General features: G+C 43.1%; 1 protein-coding gene across 4 annotated transcripts in view; it reads right to left on the reverse strand.

Annotated features, from left to right (window-relative positions):
• The window catches only part of LARGE1 (LARGE xylosyl- and glucuronyltransferase 1), a 686,352-nt gene that overhangs the window by 320,935 nt on the left and 343,405 nt on the right, over positions 1-22,012 (reverse strand). For all 4 annotated transcript variants that reach the window (XM_049884284.1, XM_049884285.1, XM_049884286.1 and 1 more), the window contains one exon: positions 18,861-18,984. In XM_049884284.1, the coding sequence (XP_049740241.1) occupies positions 18,861-18,984 (124 nt within the window). The remainder of the gene's footprint in view (positions 1-18,860; positions 18,985-22,012) is intronic.

Consider the following 22,012-nt stretch of genomic DNA (forward strand, 5'->3'; position numbering starts at 1 on the left):
CTTTCTGCTAAACTAAAGCCTATTCCTTCCTCAGTTTTCCCCTTCTTAGATGACACCACCACCCACCCACCAGGTTGTTCCACAATTCAAGGAGTCAGAATTGGTTCCTCTCTCCCTGTACTGCTATAGCCAGTGCATGAAACCCTATCAAGTCAGTGGTTAAATCAATTTGTCATTCAAAGTAGTCATCTGGAGAGGATGAACACAGTCTACGGAGGTAGCTTTTAACCAAAATATTTCTGGACCTTCTCTTTGGGAACTGGCATACTCTAAGTGAATCAATTCTATTCTTCATTGAGTTTCTACTCATCCACCAAGACATCCTGCCCCCAGGATCCTTGTATCAGTGGGTCACTGGGCCTGAGATCCTTCAGGTTAGAGTCTTGGACTTACTTATTCATCTTGACAATGCCCTACATGGCGTATCATTGGCATCCTATTGGAATTTACCCAATAAGTAAAATAAAGAGAATCTCAGGAAGGAATTTAATAGTGCCTATCCCATCCAGGTATTGGGGACAGTGGTGATTCGGTGGTGGAATATTCATCTTCCAAGCAAGAGACCCATGTAGGTGAACCTGATTTGATTCCTGGCCAAGGCACCTGATATGCAGTCACCACCTGTCTATCAATGGAGACTTGTGTGTTGCTATGATGCTGAACAGGTTTCAAAAGAGCTTCCAGACTAAGATGGATGTGGGTAAAAGGTCTGGTGATCCTTCTGGAAATCAGCCAATAAAAACCATATGGATCACAATGGTCTGATCCACAACTGATCATGGGGATGGCATAGAACCAGGCAGTATTTCATTCCACTGTGCTTGGGTCTGCCATGAGTTGAGGGCCAAGTCGACAGCAGCTAACAACAACAAAATGGAAAGACTAACCATAAGAAAGTTGGTGTGGCTAGCAACAATTCAATCCAGCTACTCTTTCAGCCTAAAATCCAACAAATAGATCAGGAACACTGCTATTAAAATGGATTCTATGCCCTGTAAAATGAAAGTTCAATTTGTCAAATAAAAGGCCAGTTAGGTCCACATTAAACTAGTAAGCATGCTTCTCTCCTGCCGTTTACCCCCTTGGTAACTCACTTGGGTACACAACTGTCTCCCCACATAAGCATCCTCCTTGGCAGAGATTCACCATTTTTACCTTGAAACTCCCTTAGAGCTTTCCAAGATGCTTTACCTATAACAGGCATTTGACTTGTTCGCTATTTTGTTTTTAATTAAAATGTGTATAATGTAATGTGTTAATCCTGACTGTGTGGGTAATGAAGACTAGAAGGTAAAAATAATCTAACGCTGGGCCAGAGCTTTAGTAATTTGGTTTATCAGTCTCCTCTATTATCAAAGAGGCGTGGTGGCCTCCAAGTGAAAAAGAGAAGGAAGTGACAGGCAGTTAAAAGAAATGAATTTCTTTCTTTTCTGACAGGAAAATGCCACAACAAGAGTATTAACTTTTATAGCTAAGCTCAGCGGATAATAAGCAAGCAAAGGAGTTTTGCCTGGGAAAAGGTGCTCTTTTCTTTGGGCAATAGAAGCCTGTTGCTTATTTGCAAGAGCCAGATAAAAGGCTCCAATGCCTTCCCTCCACCCTCCTCTCTCCTCAAAGCCCCTGCTCAGCCTCTGTGTCCTTGACAGTGATGTACCCAGCACAGGGAACGCCCTTCCTTTCTCCCTTCAATTCTGGAAATCACACTAGCTCCCAAGCCCAGCTCAAAGTCCCATTTCTTCAGGGAGGCCATTCTGACTATTCCAGCTGATAACTAGCTGATAAGACACTATTCCCTACTTCCTTAGTTTTCAACTTTGCATTCTTGGAGAAGGCATTACCTTTTTTACCTATACCAGGAATTTCCTGGAGTAAGGCATTCAACATGGAGCCCTGGTGCCACCACAGTTAAAGTGGTAGGCTGCTAACCAAAGCATTGGTGGTTCAAACCCACTAGCTGCTCTGGGGAAGAATGATGTGGCAGTCTGCTTCGATAATGATTTATAGCCTTGAAAACCCTACAGGGTTGCTATGAGTTGGAATCAACTTAACAGCAGTGGGTTTGGTTTTGGTTTGCAATGCATTCAACAAGGAGCCCTTGTGGTGCAGTGGTTAACCAAAAGGTCAAGGGTTCGAACCCACGAGCCACTCCATGGGACAAAAATGTGGCAGTCTGTTCCCATTAAGATCACAACCTAGGAAACCCTATGGGGCAGTTCTACTCTCTCGTATAAGGTCACTATGAGTCAGAATTGACTCAATGGGAACGGGTTTGGTTTTTGGTTTAGTTCATGGAACAAATCTTATCTACTGATTGATTTGTTGTTGTTAGGTGCCGTCCAGTCAGTTCCGACTCATAGCGACCCTATGCACAACAGAACGGAACACTGCCCGGTCCTGAGCCATCCTTAAAATCGTTGATATGCTTGAACTCATTGTGGCAGCCACTGTGTCAATCCACCTTGTTGAGGGTCTTTCTCTTTTCCACTGACCCTGTACTTTGCCAAGCATGATGTCCTTCTCCAGGGACTGATCCCTCCTGACAACATATCCAAAGTATGTAAGACACAGTCTCGCCATCCTTGCTTCTAAGGAGCATTCTGGTTGTACTTCTAAGACAGATTTGTTTGTTCTTTTGGCAGTCCGTGGTATATTCAATAGTCTTTGCCAATACCAAAATTCAAAGGCATCTATTCTTCTTCAGTCTTCCTTATTCATTGCCCAGCTTTCGCATGCATATGAGGTGATTGAAAATACCATGGCTTGGGTCAAGCGCACCTTAATCTTCAAGGTGACAGACATCTTTGCTCTTTAACACTTTAAAGGGGTCCTTTGCAGCAGATTTACCCAGTGCAACGCGTCTTTTGATTTCTTGACTGCTGCTTCCATGGCTGTTGATTGTGGATCCAAGTAAAGTGAAATCCTTGACAACTTCAATCTTTTCTCCGTTTATCATGATGTTGCTCGTTGGTCCAGTTGTGAGGATTTTTGTTTTCTTTATGTTGAGGTGCAATCCATATTGAAGGCTGTGGTCTTTGATCTTCATTAGTAAGTGCTTCAAGTCCTTTTCACTTTCAGCAAGCAAGGTTGTGCCATCTGCATAATGCAGGTTGTTAACGAGTCTTCCTCCAATTCTTATGCCCTGTTCTTCTTCATACAGCCCAGGTTCTTGTATTTGCTCAGCATACAGATTGAATAGGTATGGTGAAGGAATACAACCTTGACGCACACATTTTCTGACTTTAAACCAATCAGTATCCCCTTGTTCTGTCTGAACAACTGCCTCTTGATCTATGTAAAGGTTCCTCATGAGCACAATTAAGTGTTCTGGAACTCCTAAGGTACAAATCTGACTTCCTTCCTCCTCCTGTCATTGTTGTTTTTGGGAGCCATCGCGTCGATTTTGACTCATAGTGATCCTATGCACAACAGAACAAAACACTGCGCAGTCCTCCTAATCAGTTGAAAATCAGCCACCTACTGGTTAGAGTTAACATCAGGTTTTCCAATTTAGACTATTTCCCTGTGCTACTGAGAAGATGTTCTGCTGCTATTCATAAGGTTTTCACTGGCTAATGCTTTTCAGAAGTAGACTGGCGGGTCCTTTTTCCTAGTCTGTCTTCGTCTGGAAGCTCAGCTGAAAACTATCCTCCATAGGTGACCCTGCTGGTATCTGAATACTGGTGGCATAACTTCCAGCATCACAGCAACACTCAAGCCCCACAGTACCACAAACTGACACACACGTCAAAAGACGCATTGCATTGGGTAAATCTGCTGCAAAGGACCTCTTTAAACTGTTGAAGAGCAAAGATGTCACCTTGAAGACTAAGGTACACCTGACCCAAGCCATGGTATTTTCAATTGCATCATATGCATTTGAAAGCTGGACAATGAATAAGGATGACCGAAGAAGAGTTGATGCCTTTGAATTGTGGTGTTGGCAAAGAATATTGAATATACCATGGACCGCCAAAAGAACAAACAAACCTGTCTTGGGAGAAGTACAACCAGAGTGGTCCTTGGGAGCAAGGATGGCGAGACTGTGTCTTACATACTTTGGACATGTTGTCAGGAGGGATCAGTCCCTGGAGAAGGACACTATGCTTGGCAGAGTACAGGGTTAGCAGAAAAGAGGAAGACCGTCAACGAGGTGGATTGACACAGTGGCTGCAACAATGAGCTCAAGCATAACAACGATTGTAAGGATGGCTCAGGGCTGGGCAGTTTTTCATTTTGTTGTGCATGGGGTCGCTAAGAGTCGGAACCAACTCGACAGCACCTAACGACAACAACAACAACTGAGAAGATGGAGACCCTACTAGCAGTCCACCCACCATGATGACTCAGGGGCCAGGACCTTTCCCATGTATATTCTATGTGTCTTGGAAAATTCCAAAAAAGTTATCGAAAGCAAATGCCAAATTATTTAACTCCAAAGTCACAGATTCAAGGGCAAAAGTTAAAGGACAGCAAAACTTACATACTGTATTTTTTTTGCAATAATATGTGCACGTAAATAACACACACACACAAAGCAAGTGGAAATGATGAAATTAAGTACAACAGTTCTGGCATATATGCATATACCATGAATGTCTCAAGACATTTCCAGAAGTGAGTTTCGGCATCACTCACCCATCCTTCCACATTACAGGCAAATCATATCATTCTGTTCATTTTCTTTAATCTCCTCCTTATTTGTATAAAAATAGTCCAAAAGTGTTACTTTTGATCACAATTGTATAATAAAGGTATAAGCCATGGTCAAGAAGTCATGGATCAGGTTTGGTAGTTCCACACGAATTGGGACTAAAGTAAACAATTGAAACTGCACATTTGTTTCTATTACTTTATGTTCAAAATTATAGCATATTTACTCAACAGTTGATCTACTGCTAAGTATTTTTGTTCACGTAATATAAAATCAATATCTACCTTAAGTGACGTTTCCACGTGATCGGAAATTGAAACTCAAGTCAGTGACGTGCTAAAAAACATTTGCATTGTGTGTTTTCAAAAACAACGCGTAGGGGTGTGTTGTATTGCACAGCTGGCAAAAAATGTATAAAGCATGCGTTATTTGCGTAAAAATACAGTACACACTGAGCATTTTCTTCTCACAACAAACCTACAGAGGAAGTGTGACAGATCCTATTTGGCCTATCCAAAAGCCACTTTTCCAATTTTCCACTATAAAGGCTGAAAACTAAAACAAAAGCAGAAGGCTCTCACTTTCGCAGTCTCCCCTTTAGACATGGGCATGTGACCAATGAACCAGGGAGAAAGTTTTCCTCCCTGATAAAAGGATAGAGGGAGACAGAGATCAACACTAAAGTTCACTTTCTTCCTCCCTACTGTCTCATGAGCTGCTCACTGCTGGGTTTGCTAGGGCCTCTTTGTAACCAAAGGAGCCTAAGAAGATGACTATCACCCTGGAACTGCCAACCTTCAGGCTTGCTGTTATGTGAGAAAAACGAATAGATTTTTAAGCTGCCTTTACTGGAGCTGGAACAATTTGTTTGCTTTCTTTTTTACTTACAACCAAAGCAACCTCATGGATAGCGATGGCTGCGGAAAAGTCTAGGGAACTGACTGCAAAGATGATGTGGAGAGGAGTCACTTGTGGCTGCACAAAAGGGTGGCGTGAAACATGCCTTAGTGACCTCTCCCCACCATGTTCCATTACCTGCCCCACAAAGACTCTCAAATATAATCCAAGGGGGCAGCAAAAGGTTCACTGGTTGAATTCTCGCCTTCCACAAAGGAGCCCCGGGTTGATTCTGGCCTATGCACCTCATGCCCAGCCACCACCTGTCTGTTGGTGGAGGTTTATGTGTTGTTGAGATGCTGAACAGATGTCAGCAGAGCTTCCAGCCTAAGATGGATGAGGAAGAAAGGCCTGGTGACCTACTTCTGAAAATCTGCCAATGATCCTGTGGATCCCAATCGTCCATTCAGTCCCATTGTGCATGGGGTTGCCATGAGTTGGGAGCTGACACGACAACAGCTAACAACAATAAAAAGGATGGGCTGGCTCATTAAGGCACACAAGGCCCAAGAAATTCCACTCAGAAGCCACTCTTACTAAAGTCAAGGCTACCACTGACAGCCATGATTCATGCTCAGCTGGGCCAGACCCCACAGTCTGCATGGGCATTTACATCTGCCCCCACTCATGGAGAATCCTAGGCTTGTCCTCTGGTTACCCATCTGCTTGAGGTCATTACCGTCTCTTTCCCTCTCTCCCTCTGCTTTTCCTTTCAGAGTCAATGGAAAAAATATATTTAACAGCTGTGCTCACTGTAGAAAATGTAATACAAATGTAATACAAAGGAAAACAAATGAACAAACAAAAAACTTACCAGAATCCCTATACCCAGAAGTAACATATTAAATTTGGCCATACTTTCTTCTAGTTTTTTTTTTATAATTACATAAATATATCGATGCCATGAAAATGTTGGGGGCCATAGCATCGTATCTTTTTTTGAAACAGTGTTAACAGCACACCATTTTTCCCTCTTCATTTATTCAAGCAACATTCAACTTTGTTATTAAATCAATAAAAATCTTCTTCAAACACCAGTTTTGAAAAGTTCCGTATATCTTACTGTGAGGCTGCATCAGAATCTACCCTTTACCACTGCTGGGATTTGGGTTGTGCCTAATTTTTGCTATTCGAAACAAATCAATACTATGATGAAATCGTTTGCTCTGTCTCTGGCTTACTTCCTCCAAATAAATTAAGTTTTGGATCACAGAGTTCATATATTTTTTTAAGACTCTTGATACATATTGCCTAACTATTGCAAGAAAGGTTATTCTGAGGTTCATTTATAAGAGACTTTCATGGGAGTCAGTTCTAGTGGATACTTGCCGTTGCTAAATAAAAATATTTTAAAACCTTTGTCATTTAAATATAAAAACCTTATTTTTCTGATTTCTTTGAATACTTAGTAATATTGTCATATGACTATATACACACAATGTTTTTTTACTATTTACATTTCTTCTTTCGTGCATTCTCTTACTCTGATCCTCTGCCTATCTTTCCAGCAGTCTTTTCATTTTTCCTATTTATATATAAGAGCTCCTTATATGTTATGGAGCCCTGGTGGCTCCGTGGTTAAGAGCTCGTCTGCTAACAAAAAAGGTGGTTCAAATCCACCAGCCGCTCCTTGGGCAGTTCTACTCCGCCCTGTAGGGTTGCTATGAGGCAGAATAGACTTGACAGCAATGGGTTTGGTTTTTGGGTTTATGTGTTATAACTGTTTCAGGTATAATTTTCCCAGTTTATCGCATACCACTCAAATATGTTTCAGTTGCTTATTAACATTCAGAATTTTTACTGTTTTCTTTCCCATTTCGATTAATCAAATATACTAAATTTTCCCTTTTTCTATTTGTTTTCCATTTCTTTTAAGTTTATAAAACTTCTCCACCCTTAGATCAAACATTTCTTAGTTTTCTTCCAGTCATGTTCAATGTAACTGTTTTTAAACTTAACTCTTTGATCAATCCACAAAATTTATTTTTTATATGTAGTTATGTCCTATTTAATCTTTTCTCAAATGCTCACTCTTCACAACGATCCTTTTTGCTGCGTAATCTATTCTTTCTCTACAGATTTGAGGTTCTTGCCTGAGCAAGGGTTTATAGATACCCAGTACATGAGATACCACTCTTGCCTTTTCATGTTCACAGCACATAAAATTAACTGTTCCTGGGACTCTTCGCTGCTGAGTCAGGGAAAGCCTCAGCTTCCTTATCGAGACTTCTTCATTCAAACCTTAAGAGTCAATTGTACGTGAGCACCACGCTAACAATAGGGATGCTGCTGCAAAGAGCAGATGGGGGTCTATTCTTGGGGGCTTTATATTTTAGTGAGTGAGTCACACATACCACAAATATGCAAGCACGGAAAGCATTTAACAAATATTATACACTGACAAGTGCCGTAAGGGCTAAAGCACAGGGTGATATGATAACCCAAATATTAACAGAATTAATTAATAGAATAATCAAATGCTGGGATGAAGAACAGTTTGAGATTTAAACTGAACTCTAGATAACAATCGGGGAGGAAAGTGGGATGGAAAGACTTCTATTTCAGGTAGTATGGTGGACAAGATAACCGCCAAAACCCCTCAGAAAATGCAATTTAAAAGAAAAAGTTAAAAAATGAAAAAAAAAAAAAAACTACATGTTACATTAAAAATTTGTGTCGAATGAGAGCAACGCTGCAAACATTCAAGGAAGTCTAAGTTGGAAATAAGTTGGAATAACTTATTCAAAGTAGGAATAAGAAAATAAATTCCTCAAACCAAGTATTGCCCAGAGGGAAACACTCAAATCCTGGTAACCTTGAACTTCTGCTTTCACTGCTGTGGGAGCTCAGGAACAAGAAGGTAAAGCCCAAGGCTAGGAAAATAAGGAGCCAGAGAGAAGACCCCTGCATCAAGTTCAGACCTAAAGTTCTGTACTTTCAGCATAAAGGTGGCCTAGAAAAAAACCCACTATATAGAGGAAAGAACGAAGAAACATGCTAGTATTGACCATGATGGGCATGGTGGTGGCAGGGAGGTCTCTCCTGATCATTAATACCTTCTAGTGCATACCATGATGGAGAAGGAGATCATGCTTGGTAAGATCAGTGAAAAAGAGGAAGGCCCTCCACACGATGGAGTGACACAGTGGCTGCAACAATGAGCTCAAACAGAGCAATAATTGTAAGGATGGCACAGGACTGGGAAGTGCTTCCCTCTGTTGTACACAGGGTCACTGTGAGTTGCAACCGACTCGATGGCACCTGACAACAACAACAAGAATGTACCACACAGTGTTTTGCAGGCTGAACTCAAGCTACCTTTTAGAGCTGACAAACCTCAAGTGGAGAATTGATTTAAAGTGATCGGGACTGACAGCGTCTCAGGTAACTGGCAGCAGCAAACGCAAACGTTCCGCAGGCAAACACAACTTTATACCTCAGTGCATTCATACGTCAGTATGGAGTTGCACACAGTATTCTGTATATAAACACACTGATGTCAAGTTGATAGCGACTCACAGCGACCCTATAGGACAGTGTATAGTAGGAGTTAAAAGCCCACACCCAGAGCCAGGCTGAAGGGCTGAGTTCTTTCCTCCACTACTATCTAAGGCTTTGTTTCCTTTGCAACACTCATCTTCAGTAACTCAGAAGTTCTGATTCCATCTATAACTTTACCAGTGATCACTTTTAAGTTCTGCATAAACATCTTATCTTTTTCCCTCATTTTTCCAGGTTAACAAATGTCATCTGAGTTACTCCACAAACCACAAGAAACTTAAGAGCTTTTAAACCTAACCCGCAATTGCCAGGCTGTTTTAACATGACTGTCACCAGTTGGTTGGTTGTATGTATTTTCAAAAACAACCTCTGGCATTTGCATTCAGCTTTGAAACCAGCTTAAAACAATTATTCACAGATCCTTCTAAGTGGAATTTCTTTCAGTACATACTGCCCATTCCTTTAGAACAAGACCTTTTCAGTTTTAAATATTCCTTTTGATTACTCTTTTTGGTGGCTGGCAAATGATCGATGGTACTTCCTTCAAGAAATGTACACTGATGTCTATTTTCTGAGCTCTTACGTAGCACACGATTTCCCTCTGTGGCCATTAAACATGAGAGGACTTGGCTGGTGTTCTTGGGGCTCTATTTTGCTCCAAACTCTATACACATTTTATTTGGACATTTATCATTATCGTGGAAAAAGCGGAGGTAGGATCTTTTATTCTTCGAAGATAGTAAGTTTTTCTCCACCCCTTGGCCCTGCATTGCAGCATGGTATTAAAGGTTTAGGCCTGCTTAAAGCCACCACCCACATATGGCTGCTGAGCAACGGCAATGCAGCTAGTGCAAACTGAGATGTGTTCTCAGTGTACTGCATACACCGGATTTCCAAGGCTGAGGATAAAAATAAGAACGTAAAATATCTCATTAACAAATTTTAAGATACTGATTGCATGTGGAAATGACAATATTTTTAATAATTTGATGAAATAAAATGCATTCTTAAAATCCATTTCACTTGCTTTTACTTTTGAAACATGGCTACTGAACAAAACAAAACAGAAAACCCAAACCAGTTGTCCTCAGGTTGATTCCGACTCATGGCAACCTCATGTGTACAGAGTATGACTGTCTTCATAGGGTTTTCATGGCTGTGACCTTTCAGAAGTAGATTGCCAGGCCTTTCTTCTGAGGCACCTATTGGTGGGTTCAAACTGCCAAACTTTCAGTTAAGAGCCACTTAACTATCTGTGCCAGCCAGGGACTAGAACATTTAAAGTATACAAGTGGCTCATATTATATTTCTATTGCACAGCACTGCTCTAGAGTCAGACAACTTGGATTCATGTTTTGGTTCCGCAATGCATTAGCTGAGTGATCTGAGCAGATTTCTTTTATAAGCTTCAGCTTCCTCACCTGGAAATGTGTGAAAATAATCATAGCCATGTCAAGGCTTATTGTGGGGATAAAATAAGATTATGTAAATAAAGCACTTAGCACACTGTGGCACAGTACATTTTTATGAACCAGAGCTAGTATTATTATTAAAAGAAGGATTATTTTAATACTTGTAACTCTAACATATACCCAGATGCAGGCAACTTATTACTGATTTTACTTGGATTGTAGGGGATCCTTTTGACGTGAAGGTACAGAATTCTTTTTAGCTGCTAACAACTGCTTTTGGATTTCATCATCCTATGAGTGAGCCATCCAACACCCTGGCCTTGAAGAGCCTGGAGCTCCTAATTTTCATTACCTTTACAGCACATCAGTTCAGCCACACCATACCAGGGTCATGTGCCAAAAATATGTATATTACCTGAAATATCAAACTCTAACAACTGCACTCTCCAAATCCAGCCCTTTATCTTCTCAGAACATTTGGAAAAGGACTTCCTCTCTGTCATGGATTGAATTATGTCCCTGCTCCCCCCACCCCAAAATGTGTGTATCAACTCGGTTAAGCCATGTTCCCAGTATTCTGTGGTTGTCCTCCATTCTGTGATTGTAATTTTATGTTAGAGAGGATTACGGTGGGATTGCAACACCCTTACCAGGTCACATCCCTGATCCAACATAAAGGGAGTTTCCCTGGGGTGTGGCATACACCACCTTTTATCTCTCAAGAGATAAATGGAAAGGGAAGCAAGCAGAGAGTTGGCAACCTCCTACCACCAAGAAAGCAGCTCTGGGAGCAGAGTGTGTCCTTTGGACTTGAGGTTCCTGTGTTGAGATGCTCCCAGACCAAGGGAAGACTGATGACAAGGACCTTTCTCCAGAGCCGAGAGAGAGAGAAAACCTTCTCCTGGAGCTAATGCCCTGAATTTGGACTTGTAGCCTACTAGACAGTGAGAGAATAAATTTCTCTTTGTTGAAGCCATCCACTTGTGGTATTTCTGTTATAGCAGCACTAGATGACTAAGACACACTCCCACTGTAAACATTTCTTAACATCATAGTAACTTCCAGTTCAATTCCTTGACCTCATAGTAATTTCTAGTTCACTCAGCCCATCTTCTTTTATACTATCCATCAGCCACCTCTGGTCAGTCTGTCTTTCATATATAGATATATAGCTTAGATTCCCAAATCCATCATTACAACCATACTCTTGAATCACTGAAGTTGTTTTTTACCCCAAGTTTTCAATTAAGATTTGTGGTACAAGAGAATAGCTTTGCACTGACGGCCAGAAGAACTGGCTGTTAGTATCAGTTCCACCCCTGACTAGCAGAACAACCTTTGGTAAATTCCTCCTGAATAAAATGAAGAAAGCATGTGCCCTTCCTACTGCACGGAGTTCTTAGAAGGATATGATAAAATAAGGTACATGAAAGTACTTTCTTCTTTATCAAGGAGAATGAACAATGAACGAGAAAAGCGCAGTAAACAAGTCTGAGAAGGAATCAATGCTCAAGATGGGTAAAAAGTCAGTCAGGAGGTATTAATTGCTTTACTGAGCTTAAGTCTCTGAGCCCAGACCAGCTATACCTCCAGGAGGGGCATGGCATATATATAAGCTGGAAACAATTCCTGTACTTTGAAGACACAAAGAAAATAGTAGAGATCTGGGACAGAAACAAAATGGAACACATTCAAGAAAGACAGTAAGAGTAGAGCCAGGTGCCTGGAAGCCTTTAATTATACAAGCATGTCAGGAGACAGGAAACCCTGGTGGCATAGTGGTTAAGTGCTACAGCTGCTAACCAAGAGGTCGGAAGTTTGAATCTGCCAGATGTTTCTTGGAAACTCTATGGGGCAGTTCTACTCTGTCCTATAGGGTCGCTATGAATCGAAATCCACTCGATGGCAGTGGGTGGGTCAGGAGACATATTTCAGTGCCAACTAGGCTCCAAGCACTGCCACTCAGGACACGAAGATAATGACTGGTGGGAAGAAGGGACCCAATAGGCATGCCAGCCAGGTCTTCAAGCAAGTGGGCGACTTGCTCTGTGCGCCGCCAAAAAATTGGGCATTTGCTGGAAGTCACCACTGGCCAAGTACGTCATAAGAGCCAGGCACAGAGATGAAAGTTACAGGCCCTGCCTCTCCAGGTTCTCACAGCCTAGTGCTAAAGGTGAGTAAGTGAATAGACAGTGATATATATGCTTACATGTGCTTTACTAATCCACAGGACCAATGGGGGGAATCAATGGGAAGAAGGTTTCAGTAAAGCATAAGGTAAGTATTTCTAACAGACTTTCTAAATATGGAGAAAGGTCCTTTGAGCAGTAATGATCTCTTATCTCTTGAAGTATTCAAAAGTAGGTTAATGACCATTTGTACAGAATACTATAGAAGAGAATGGAAGGTTATGCCAGTTGACTGCCAAGCTCCTTCCTAATTAAGATTCTGTGATTCTCCAAAGGCGACGGGGCCGTTCTTTGGGACGCTCGTTTATATAAAGGAACATTTGCCTGTGTATGAAGCGAATTACACAACTGACAAGAAAGGTTCTTTTCTAATGCAGATGAGCGTTTCTGTTTGTTATCAACAATTTTCCATGCCTGACATTTTAGCGGCCAAAGACAAGACTTCTGAACATAGAAACGTTATGTTTTCAAATGCGTTGCATTAATCCATATTTTGACCTCACCCCCACTAGCTGAGAAAAGCTCTCTCTGTAGGTAAAGGCTATCACAAAGACCTGAGGTACACTGCTACCCTTATAGAACCAGCTCCTATATTCAGAAGCACATGGATAGACCAGGAACCAGGAAAGATATATGAATAGAGAAAATGAAAATGTTTCCAGACTTGGGAATAATGTTTACCTTCAGTCAGCCCCCCTGCAAAAAGCTACCCCAAAAGGAGAGAAAGAACAGAGCATAAATCCATCAACTATTCTAGGAAAACAAGCCAAAATGGATTTTCTCTGGTGAGAGGTCAGCAGATACTCCTTTGTTGTGGGGAGGACAGGAGGAATTGACACAATGGTCTTGGAAAAGAGAAACTTCATGAGGTTAATTACAGTCATGAACAGAATGAGATACTGCCTGGTCCTGCGCCATCTCCATGATTGGTTGCAGATCAAACCTTTGTGCCCCATAAGGATTTCAATGACTGATTTTCAGACGTAGATTGCCAGGCCTTTCTTCCTAGTTCATCTTAGTCTGGAAGCTCTGCTGAAACCTGTTTAGAATCATAAAAACATGCAACCCACCACTGACAGATGGGTGGTGTCTACACATGAGGTGCACTGGCTGAAATGAAATCCAGGGGTCCTGCGTGGAAGGTGATAATTCTACCACTGAACCACCAATGTCCTACGCTTTAAATTACAAGATGTCATTTAACTGAATTAAGTTATCACCAATGAAGAGACTCCAGAGTTACCAATTGTGGTGACTATCAAGCTCTGCGTGCTGTCCTGAGTATTACCGTATTATCAATGAAACTGAATGTCTTACTTCTCATTGCTCTACCAGGCATGTTCTCCATGAGACAGGTTCCAGGTCTTCTGTCTCTCTGTGTAGGCTGGGTCTAACTGGAATTGCTCCAGGCCACAAAGGTATCTGGTCATAGCGCTTAAAGCTTGAAGCTCAACCACTGCCAAGTGTGGGCCCTTGAACTATATCCCAAGCCTGCCAATCAGAACACGCAGGCCTAGTTTTGGGAAGAGGAATGTGTTGGAGTCAAGGCTCTGAGGTTCAGCCTCTGCCAAGAATCACATGTGAGATTTTGAAAAACTCACCTGTCCTTGTACGTCCAAAAGAAGCAGTGCTGCAAACTGGTTTGGTCCAGTTCACCCCCCTGCTGAGAATTTGCATTTCTATCCCAGATATACTGACTCAGAATCTATATTTTAACAAGATCTCCGTAAGAATCACCTGCGGATCTTATTAAAATGTAGATTCTGATTCAGTATATCTGGGGTAGAAAGTCAAATTCTCAGCAGGGGGTCAAACCAGAACGAACCAGTTTGAAGCCGTGAAAAAAGTCAGTAAGTATTAAGCCTACTTCCAACTTTGAAACCCTATGATTTCACGTTCTCATCAGTCTCTTGGAGCTGAAATTGTCTATCATTCAGGAAGAGTGCCTTCCTAGGAAACAGGTAGGGTAGGCAGCACTTTATCTACCCCCAGGGAGAGGAACAATGGAAGTTTGCCTCCCAAAGGACTGCAGGATGTCAAGAGATTGCAGTTATCTAAAAAGAGCCTGGGTTATTCTCCACAGAGATCAGCACAAAGGCAATTAAGTATGAGCCGGAAGCCAATTTTGAGAGTCAACCATCAATATTTTCTGTCACCAGAGCCCTGAGTCCCACTCAGCAACCTTTCTGATGTTGGTAATGAGCGTGGAGCAGGTCTGAGAAGAAGGGAGATGTGTTAGGGACCCCAGCTAGATAGGTGGATCATGAAACAGTTCCTGCCCCAGCCGCTTTCCTAGGCAAGCTCGGGGTCATCCTCACCCCAGTGATGGCATAAGGGTGACTTTCTGGGCAAACTCGAGCAAGATCAGAGGCTGCTATACACCCCGGGCCTTGTCTAAGCCTGGCAAGAGATGTTTTGCTGATTTAAAGCAAGCTACCTAGAGGGATGGCTGTTTAGAACATGGCTCTTGGATGTGAGTAGCACAGTAGTCCCAAACCTCAGCAGCATAGTTAGTCTGCTGTACTTTTATCCCCAGTAGGAAACTTCATTTCCAGCAGGTCTTTAAAAGGGAAGGTTCATGCTAACACATTTGTTCTTCAGGAACAGCCAGAAAAAGGACACACCACTGAGCGCTTAGAGGACCCTTGTCTAGACGCAATGATGTTATCTCAGCTTAAGAAAGGCCACGGAGGGGGAAATGTAATCCAGGAGAAAGAGCATGGGCTATGGAGTCTGCAAGTCCTGGCTTTTAATCCTGGCTCTGCCAGGTACTACTTATGTGATTTGAGATTCAGTATGACCTTCTTAAGGCTCAGTTTCCTTATCTGTATAATGAGGATAATAATAAGACCTACTCTATAGAGTTGTTGCGAGGGTTCCATGAGAGAACCATGCAAAACAGAGTAAGTTCCAGAAATAACAGAGGTTGTAGCCAGTGGGGTCCAAAGTCACTGCAAAGAGGAACTCTGAGTTCAAGTGCAACTCCTCAGTGGTGACTTCGCTCCCCAAGAGCTGCAGCCCGTTTGCCTCCTTCCCTGAGGATCTGCACCACATCTGTGCATAGTGTGTTATACAATCTCGTATCGACTGTCATCTCATTTGGAAAGGGGGAAGTCAAATATTGGCCTTGGAATTTGTTAGCTGCCTGGTCTTAGGCAAAGACTCTTCAACCCTGTGCTTCGATGTTTGAATTATCTGGGAAAGGGAGGTGATACAACTTGTTTCCCCTCCTCCACAGAGTTGTGATGAGAAGTAATGACAGCAGCATGTCGCCATCTACAAAGCTCTACACAGAAACACACTCTCCTCCTCCCCTGGCGATATGAGCTGCATGTCTGGAGGGCAGCTCAGAGTATAAAGCCATTCTCAGTCCTGGGAAGCCTGTGGATCCAGGGCCTCGAGGCTGGGAATGAATGAGCCGGCGTAAACATCAGGAAGACCAAGAGCATTTCACAGGCCACAAAGATACATAGGCTGAGTGATCACTATTTGCAAATCCACACTAACTGGCCATCACGGACAGAAATGCAGCAGGCCACCGTGAATTTCCCACGGTCCCTTTTTAATCATGCACGAGTCCCTCACAAATTTCCTGTTCCCTAATACTCTGCTCTCCAGCACTAACAGACATAATAAGGGGCCCGCAGGAGCGTTTCCGAGAGACGTCATTTCCAACAGCTGTACAAAGTGATTTCTCGGAGCCGCACTGGGGGAGGCCATCGTGTGTGCGTGCTGAGGGTCCCATCTGACACGCTTCCTGAGCACAGCTGCAGAACACGGTATGATTCTGTTTCTCTCGTGTTCATCTTCCTTCTCTAATGTCATGGACCGGGTGGTGCTTTATCATGTTCCCTTCCTGGTGCACCTGCCGCAGAATGACACTCACTCACTTGCCCCAGAGCTGCTCTTGGGATTTACAGGGGCTGGTGCAGATGGGGAATCCCTGGGTGGTACAAAAAATTAAGGAGCTCACCTGCTAACTGAAGGTTGGAGGTTTGAGTCCACCCAGAGGCGCCTTGCAAAAAAGGCGTGGCGATCTACTTCTGAAAAATCAGTCATTGATAAACCCTTTGGAGCACAGCTCTCCTCTGACACACTTGGGGTCACGATGAGTCAGAGCTGACTCAACGGCAGCTTTTTTTTTTTTTTTTTGTGGTACAGACAGAGCTTCCTTATACATGTCATTGCTGGACCACTTACAGACAGACACCTGGCTGCCCATTCGTGCTTTGAAGCAAGACAGGCCTCAGAAATGTGGTGACCCCAAGCATTATCTTATTTAATCCCTTCCTTGAGGGGCAGACACTGTCCACACCCAACTGAGAGAGCCAAGTCTCAGAACCAAAATCAGAGGGTTCTTCAACAGTGACTAGGACTTGAGCTCAGGATTTTTCAACCCCTTTTTTCTTTCTGTGTTTCATTTTTACTAAAAAGTAGAGAGGGCAAACTTGAAAGACACTGCACAGGACTGCCAAAAGAAAGGAGAACGATTAAGGAGGAGGTAGGCTGTCCATCCACGCCAGATGCCGCTCCTCCTCTCCCATTGCTTTTCCCCACGGTGTTGGCACGAAGACCCTAGGAGACAGAGTGGCTGGCTTTCACCTTAATTAGTGCAGCAATTTACTAAATTTTGTTTTTCCGTTTTTAAGAGTGTTAATCAATTTTCACTCAGAATAGATCGGAATGGCAAGCAAATTACCGCGACAATTCCCAAATGCTAAATTCTGAACATCTCCATCAACCTCGGAGCCTGAAATATTTGAAAATCAAAAACCTGGGCCGGCATCTCTGTGATCTATTTAAAATGTTATAGCTCTGAAATGAAAAGATAATGGCTTTATGAGGTCTGGAACAAGCAATTTGCCAGAATCAGCCTCATGCCTAGGTGTTTAGCCCTTCCCATGGTGACTGGAGACAGAGCATCAAAGTATGTCTGCCAAGTTGAAAGTTCCTCTAATACAGCAAGTTGTTGAATCCACAAGCATAACAGTACCTACTATGCACCAGAAATAAAGAAAAGAGCACGCTGCTTAAGAAGGTTCCAAAGTTGAATAGGAGACAGACAAGTGAATAGGAAATTTCTTCCTCCCGCCTGAAGAAGTGAGAAAGTTCTCAGTGGTGGCAGCCAGGCAGCTGAATCCTCAAGGATGAGTAGGAGTTGAGACAAGTTAGGTGGGAGGGGTACATCAGATAGATGGAACAGCATACCAAAGGCTCAAACATAGGAGAGAAAGCAGAGAGAACCACAGGTGGCTTCTAAGAGCTAAGAAATAGAGCACACCTGCGGGAATGACAAGAAACGAGGCTGGAGGAAGCGTAAGAAGTCAGAACATAGAGAACTTCTTCAGTCAGGTTGTGAAATCTCCATCTCAATGCTGGCAAAATGACGCTACAGAAGGATTCTAAACAAGGAAGTGATATGACAAAAAGGGTCTCATTTGGGTGGGACCCTCCAACCTAACATAATCTTTAATATTTATTCAACACAATCTTTTAAAAGCATATATTCTGCCCTTTGAGCCACTTTATTGCCCCATGACCAGCTGTCATCAAGTCGATACTGACTCATGGCGGCCCCATGTGTGCAGAGTAGAACTGCTCCATAGGGTTTTCAAGGCTGTGACCATTAGGAAGATCACCAGGCCTTTCTTCCAAGGTGCCTCTGGGTGGGTTCAAACCATCAACCTTTCAGTTAGTAGTCAAGTGCTTAACAATTTGTGCTGTCCAGTAACTCCATTACCCCCATAAGTTTGATATTACAACCATCTTTGTGCAGATGAGAAAGCTGAGGACCAGAAAAGGTAGGCAATTTGCTTTGTGTTTCAAGACCAGTAAATGACAATACACAAATTCAAAGCAGGTCTATCAAACTTAGAGTTCAGCATTTACCTTATTGGGTGACAGAATTCTCTAGGTAACAGGTACAAAAAAATCTCTCTCTCATATGTACAAGACCAATGGCCTCCAGCATCTATGGAAAGCCTTGGTGGCCAGAACTGCACAGACCGAAATGGATTCTGTGCCAGTAAAGTGGTTAATTTAATGCTTTTGATAATAAAATCAGGTTCAGCTGGCAAACAACCTTGATTATATACTGGACATTTTTAAGTTGGGACTGAGAGTTCTATCATTGCTACAGTCTACTAAACCACATGTAAGAAGAACTTCCAGGCTGGGAGACCAGGGAGGCATCTCCTTCTCCACTCATACCTTGAGCTCATCTGCGTTGTAGAAGTCAACACGCACGGCAGGCACCATCCACGTCTGGAAGAGCGTGGCCAGGATCTGCTCCGCGATGGTGTCGGCAATGAGGTGGAAGTGCAGAGGGTTCCGCCTGTGGGAATCGAGAAGAAGAAGAGTGAGGAGGCGGAGGTAAGGCAGCTAAAATCCAGCAGTAAAAACACAGGTGATCCTTAACAACCCACGAGGTGTGGCTGGTTTCTAACAGCAACTGTGGAAGTTCATCAGGCACCTGACCAAACCAGTGCTTACTGATGAGGATGTAAGAGCTGAGAGGAGAAGACATTTCTCTCTATATGACCGTTTCATGGACGTGGCAGCCAAAGAAAAGACAGGACAAAACAGTTGTGATACCCAGCTCAAGCAAACCACCGTACCTTTCATTAGGGTATGTGTGCTTCCAAAGGAAACCCTGGTGCCATAGTGGTTAAGTGCTATGACTGCTAACCAAAAGGTCAGCAGCTCAAATCCACCAGGTGCTCCTTGGAAACTCTACAGGGCAGTTCTACTCTGTCCTGTAGGATCACTATGAGTCGGAATCGATTCGATGGCAGCGGGTTTTGGTTTGGTGCTTCCAAAATTCCTAAATAGAGCATGCTGTAACAACCTGGCCAACCCCTTATAACTGCCACTTGAGCATATCCGCATTAATGCAGAACACAGCAGCAGAGAGCAAAGTCTTTAGCCTGGATGTATGCAGTTAGTAAGATGCATCTTGCACAATACAGTGCTAAGTTCTGTTTTCTCATGTTCCTCTCCAAAGGGAAACCACACAAGAAAGATGAAGTTGTCTGGGGCTCCCGTCACTGAATATCAGCTCATCCTCACTCTTAATATTTCCACTGCTTTCATTCATTCAACCTCAGTCCAGCAGCCTTAATGAGGTAGTACTCAAATAAAAAACGCATTATACAGTGTGAAAGAGCAATGCTTCGGAATTCCAATCAAAACGGGTTCAAATGCCAGTTCTGGCAGGTTGCTGACTTGGTCCCAGCAATCGACACAGGCTGGCCAGCAGCTGCCCTCCTGTGAGGCTCGCGGTACCATCACAAGAAAGCAGTTCCTGTAAACTGCACCTTTCAGCATCCTTCTCTATGGGCCGTAGTAAAAGCACCTGGAAACAGCCTAAAGCACTTTGCTTGGAGCCTCAGTGTAAGTCACAATTGTCTCCTGAGCTTTGTACTAGTAAATCCAACTGCCAACCAGAGGGTCCTACCAGAGACCCCTTGAAACCAAGAAGGTCCAGTTACAATTCTCATAACATCACCAAGTTACCAGTTATCAGTGGAGCGTTTGTGCCGCACATGTCTCTTCTCTAGAATGTAAGCTCCATGGGGACAGGGACTTTGTCATTCACTGCTGTGTCTGAGCATCCAGAACAACGCCCGGCATATTAAGTAAGTGCTCCCATTTGCTCTGAATGGTTACATGGGTGAGTAACTAAACCAGTTTTTGAAAGAGAAATCATTTTGCCCTCTCCTGGCGCCTGACATGTCCTTCCTGAAATTCCTGGCTGAGTTAACCGCATCATTCATCCAACTGCATAAGCTAGAAACATGAGCATCACCTGGGCTCTCTCCTCATCCACTTTCCCCAAATGCAATCGATTGCCAAGTCCCGGCAGGCAGCCTAGTCTAATGGTCAGACTGGTTATACCTTCTTTTGGTTCTATCACAAATTGTCGACGCGACCTTGCGCAAGTTCCTTAATGCCTGAGTCTCAGTTTCTGAATCTATAAAATGGGGATGAAAACAACAGATCCTATCTCATAGTTACGGTCAGAATGACTGAGTTAAAATATATGAAGCACTTAGAACAGTGTCTGGCAGGTAGTAAGGACTTAATAAATGTTAGCTATAATTTTTTTTATAATTATGTCTAAATTCACCAGCCACGTCTTGGAAACTCTATGGGGCAGTTCTATTTTGTCCTATAGGATCGCTATGAGTCACAATTGACTCTATGGCAATGAGTTTCTGGGCTTTTTTCAACCGTCAGTGATTTCTGATGGCTATGTTCACCCCTTCCCTCCCTGCCTCTGAGCTCGTTCCCTTCAATATATATCCTCCATCCTATAATTCCTGTGGTCTCTCCAAAATAATCACACAATTCCCTGCACACCGTACAAGGTGAAAAGTTCAGCCTCCTGCATGGAGCTAACGGGACCTGTGATGATCTCACTCCATATACCCTCCAAGCTCATGTCTTCCCACTCCCTCCTCAAACCTGCATTCTCTTTCCCAGCCCTTCACAGGACTGACTCCTGCTTAGCCTTCAGGATGGCTCCACTGCCACCACAGCTGAGTGGTCCTGTCTCCCTCCTCCATCACTCTCTTAGTCAATCTGTTATTTGTCTGTCCGTCCCCGTCTCCTCTCCTCTAGCTTGTGAGCTATCTACAGCACGGTTTCTCCAGTTTCACAAAGCACCTACTGGCGCATTCACTGCTCTATCCCCAGGGCGTACAACAGTGCCTGGCCATGGCTGTAGCTCTGGGGATTGGCTGTACTCTCCGGCAGGCTTGTCTCCACGCTGTCACCTCTTCTTGGACCATTTACTTGGTGCCTGGATAACCGCTTCTGGCCTTCAGTTCTCAGTTTAGACACCAGGCCTTCAAGGAAACCATTTCACTGGGTTGGGTGCCCTTCTTATAGCTGAACTACCCTCCCACTGAATTCTTAGCTCAGTATTAACCCCACTGGGTTGGACTGCAATGATCTACTTACTGACTATTCACTTGTCTGTCCTCTGCTAGATGATGTTTTGTCATCAGGAGCTATATTTTGTTAATAATCTTGTCTCTAGATTTTTGCACTGTATGTGTATCTGCACCCAGTAATTGTTTATTGAAAGAATAAATAAATGGACAAGCGAATAACTATTCAAAGAAATCTAAATGTCCCCACAGTTTGACACAATTACCGGGAACCCAGTGCCAGAGATGCTTAAAATTCTTCAAAAGCCCACAGCAATGACTGAAAGTTCTCTCCAAAATCTGCTCTCCCATTTTTCTTTAGTACTATAAATATGGATATAGCCAGAAAAGAGACCAAATTTTCCCAGCCTCCTTTGCAGATAGGCATGGCCATGTGACCAAGTTCTGGCCAATGTGGAAGTACAAATT

Source organism: Elephas maximus, chromosome 4 (assembly GCF_024166365.1).
Source record: "Elephas maximus indicus isolate mEleMax1 chromosome 4, mEleMax1 primary haplotype, whole genome shotgun sequence".
Classification (NCBI taxonomy): Eukaryota; Metazoa; Chordata; class Mammalia; order Proboscidea; family Elephantidae; genus Elephas; species Elephas maximus.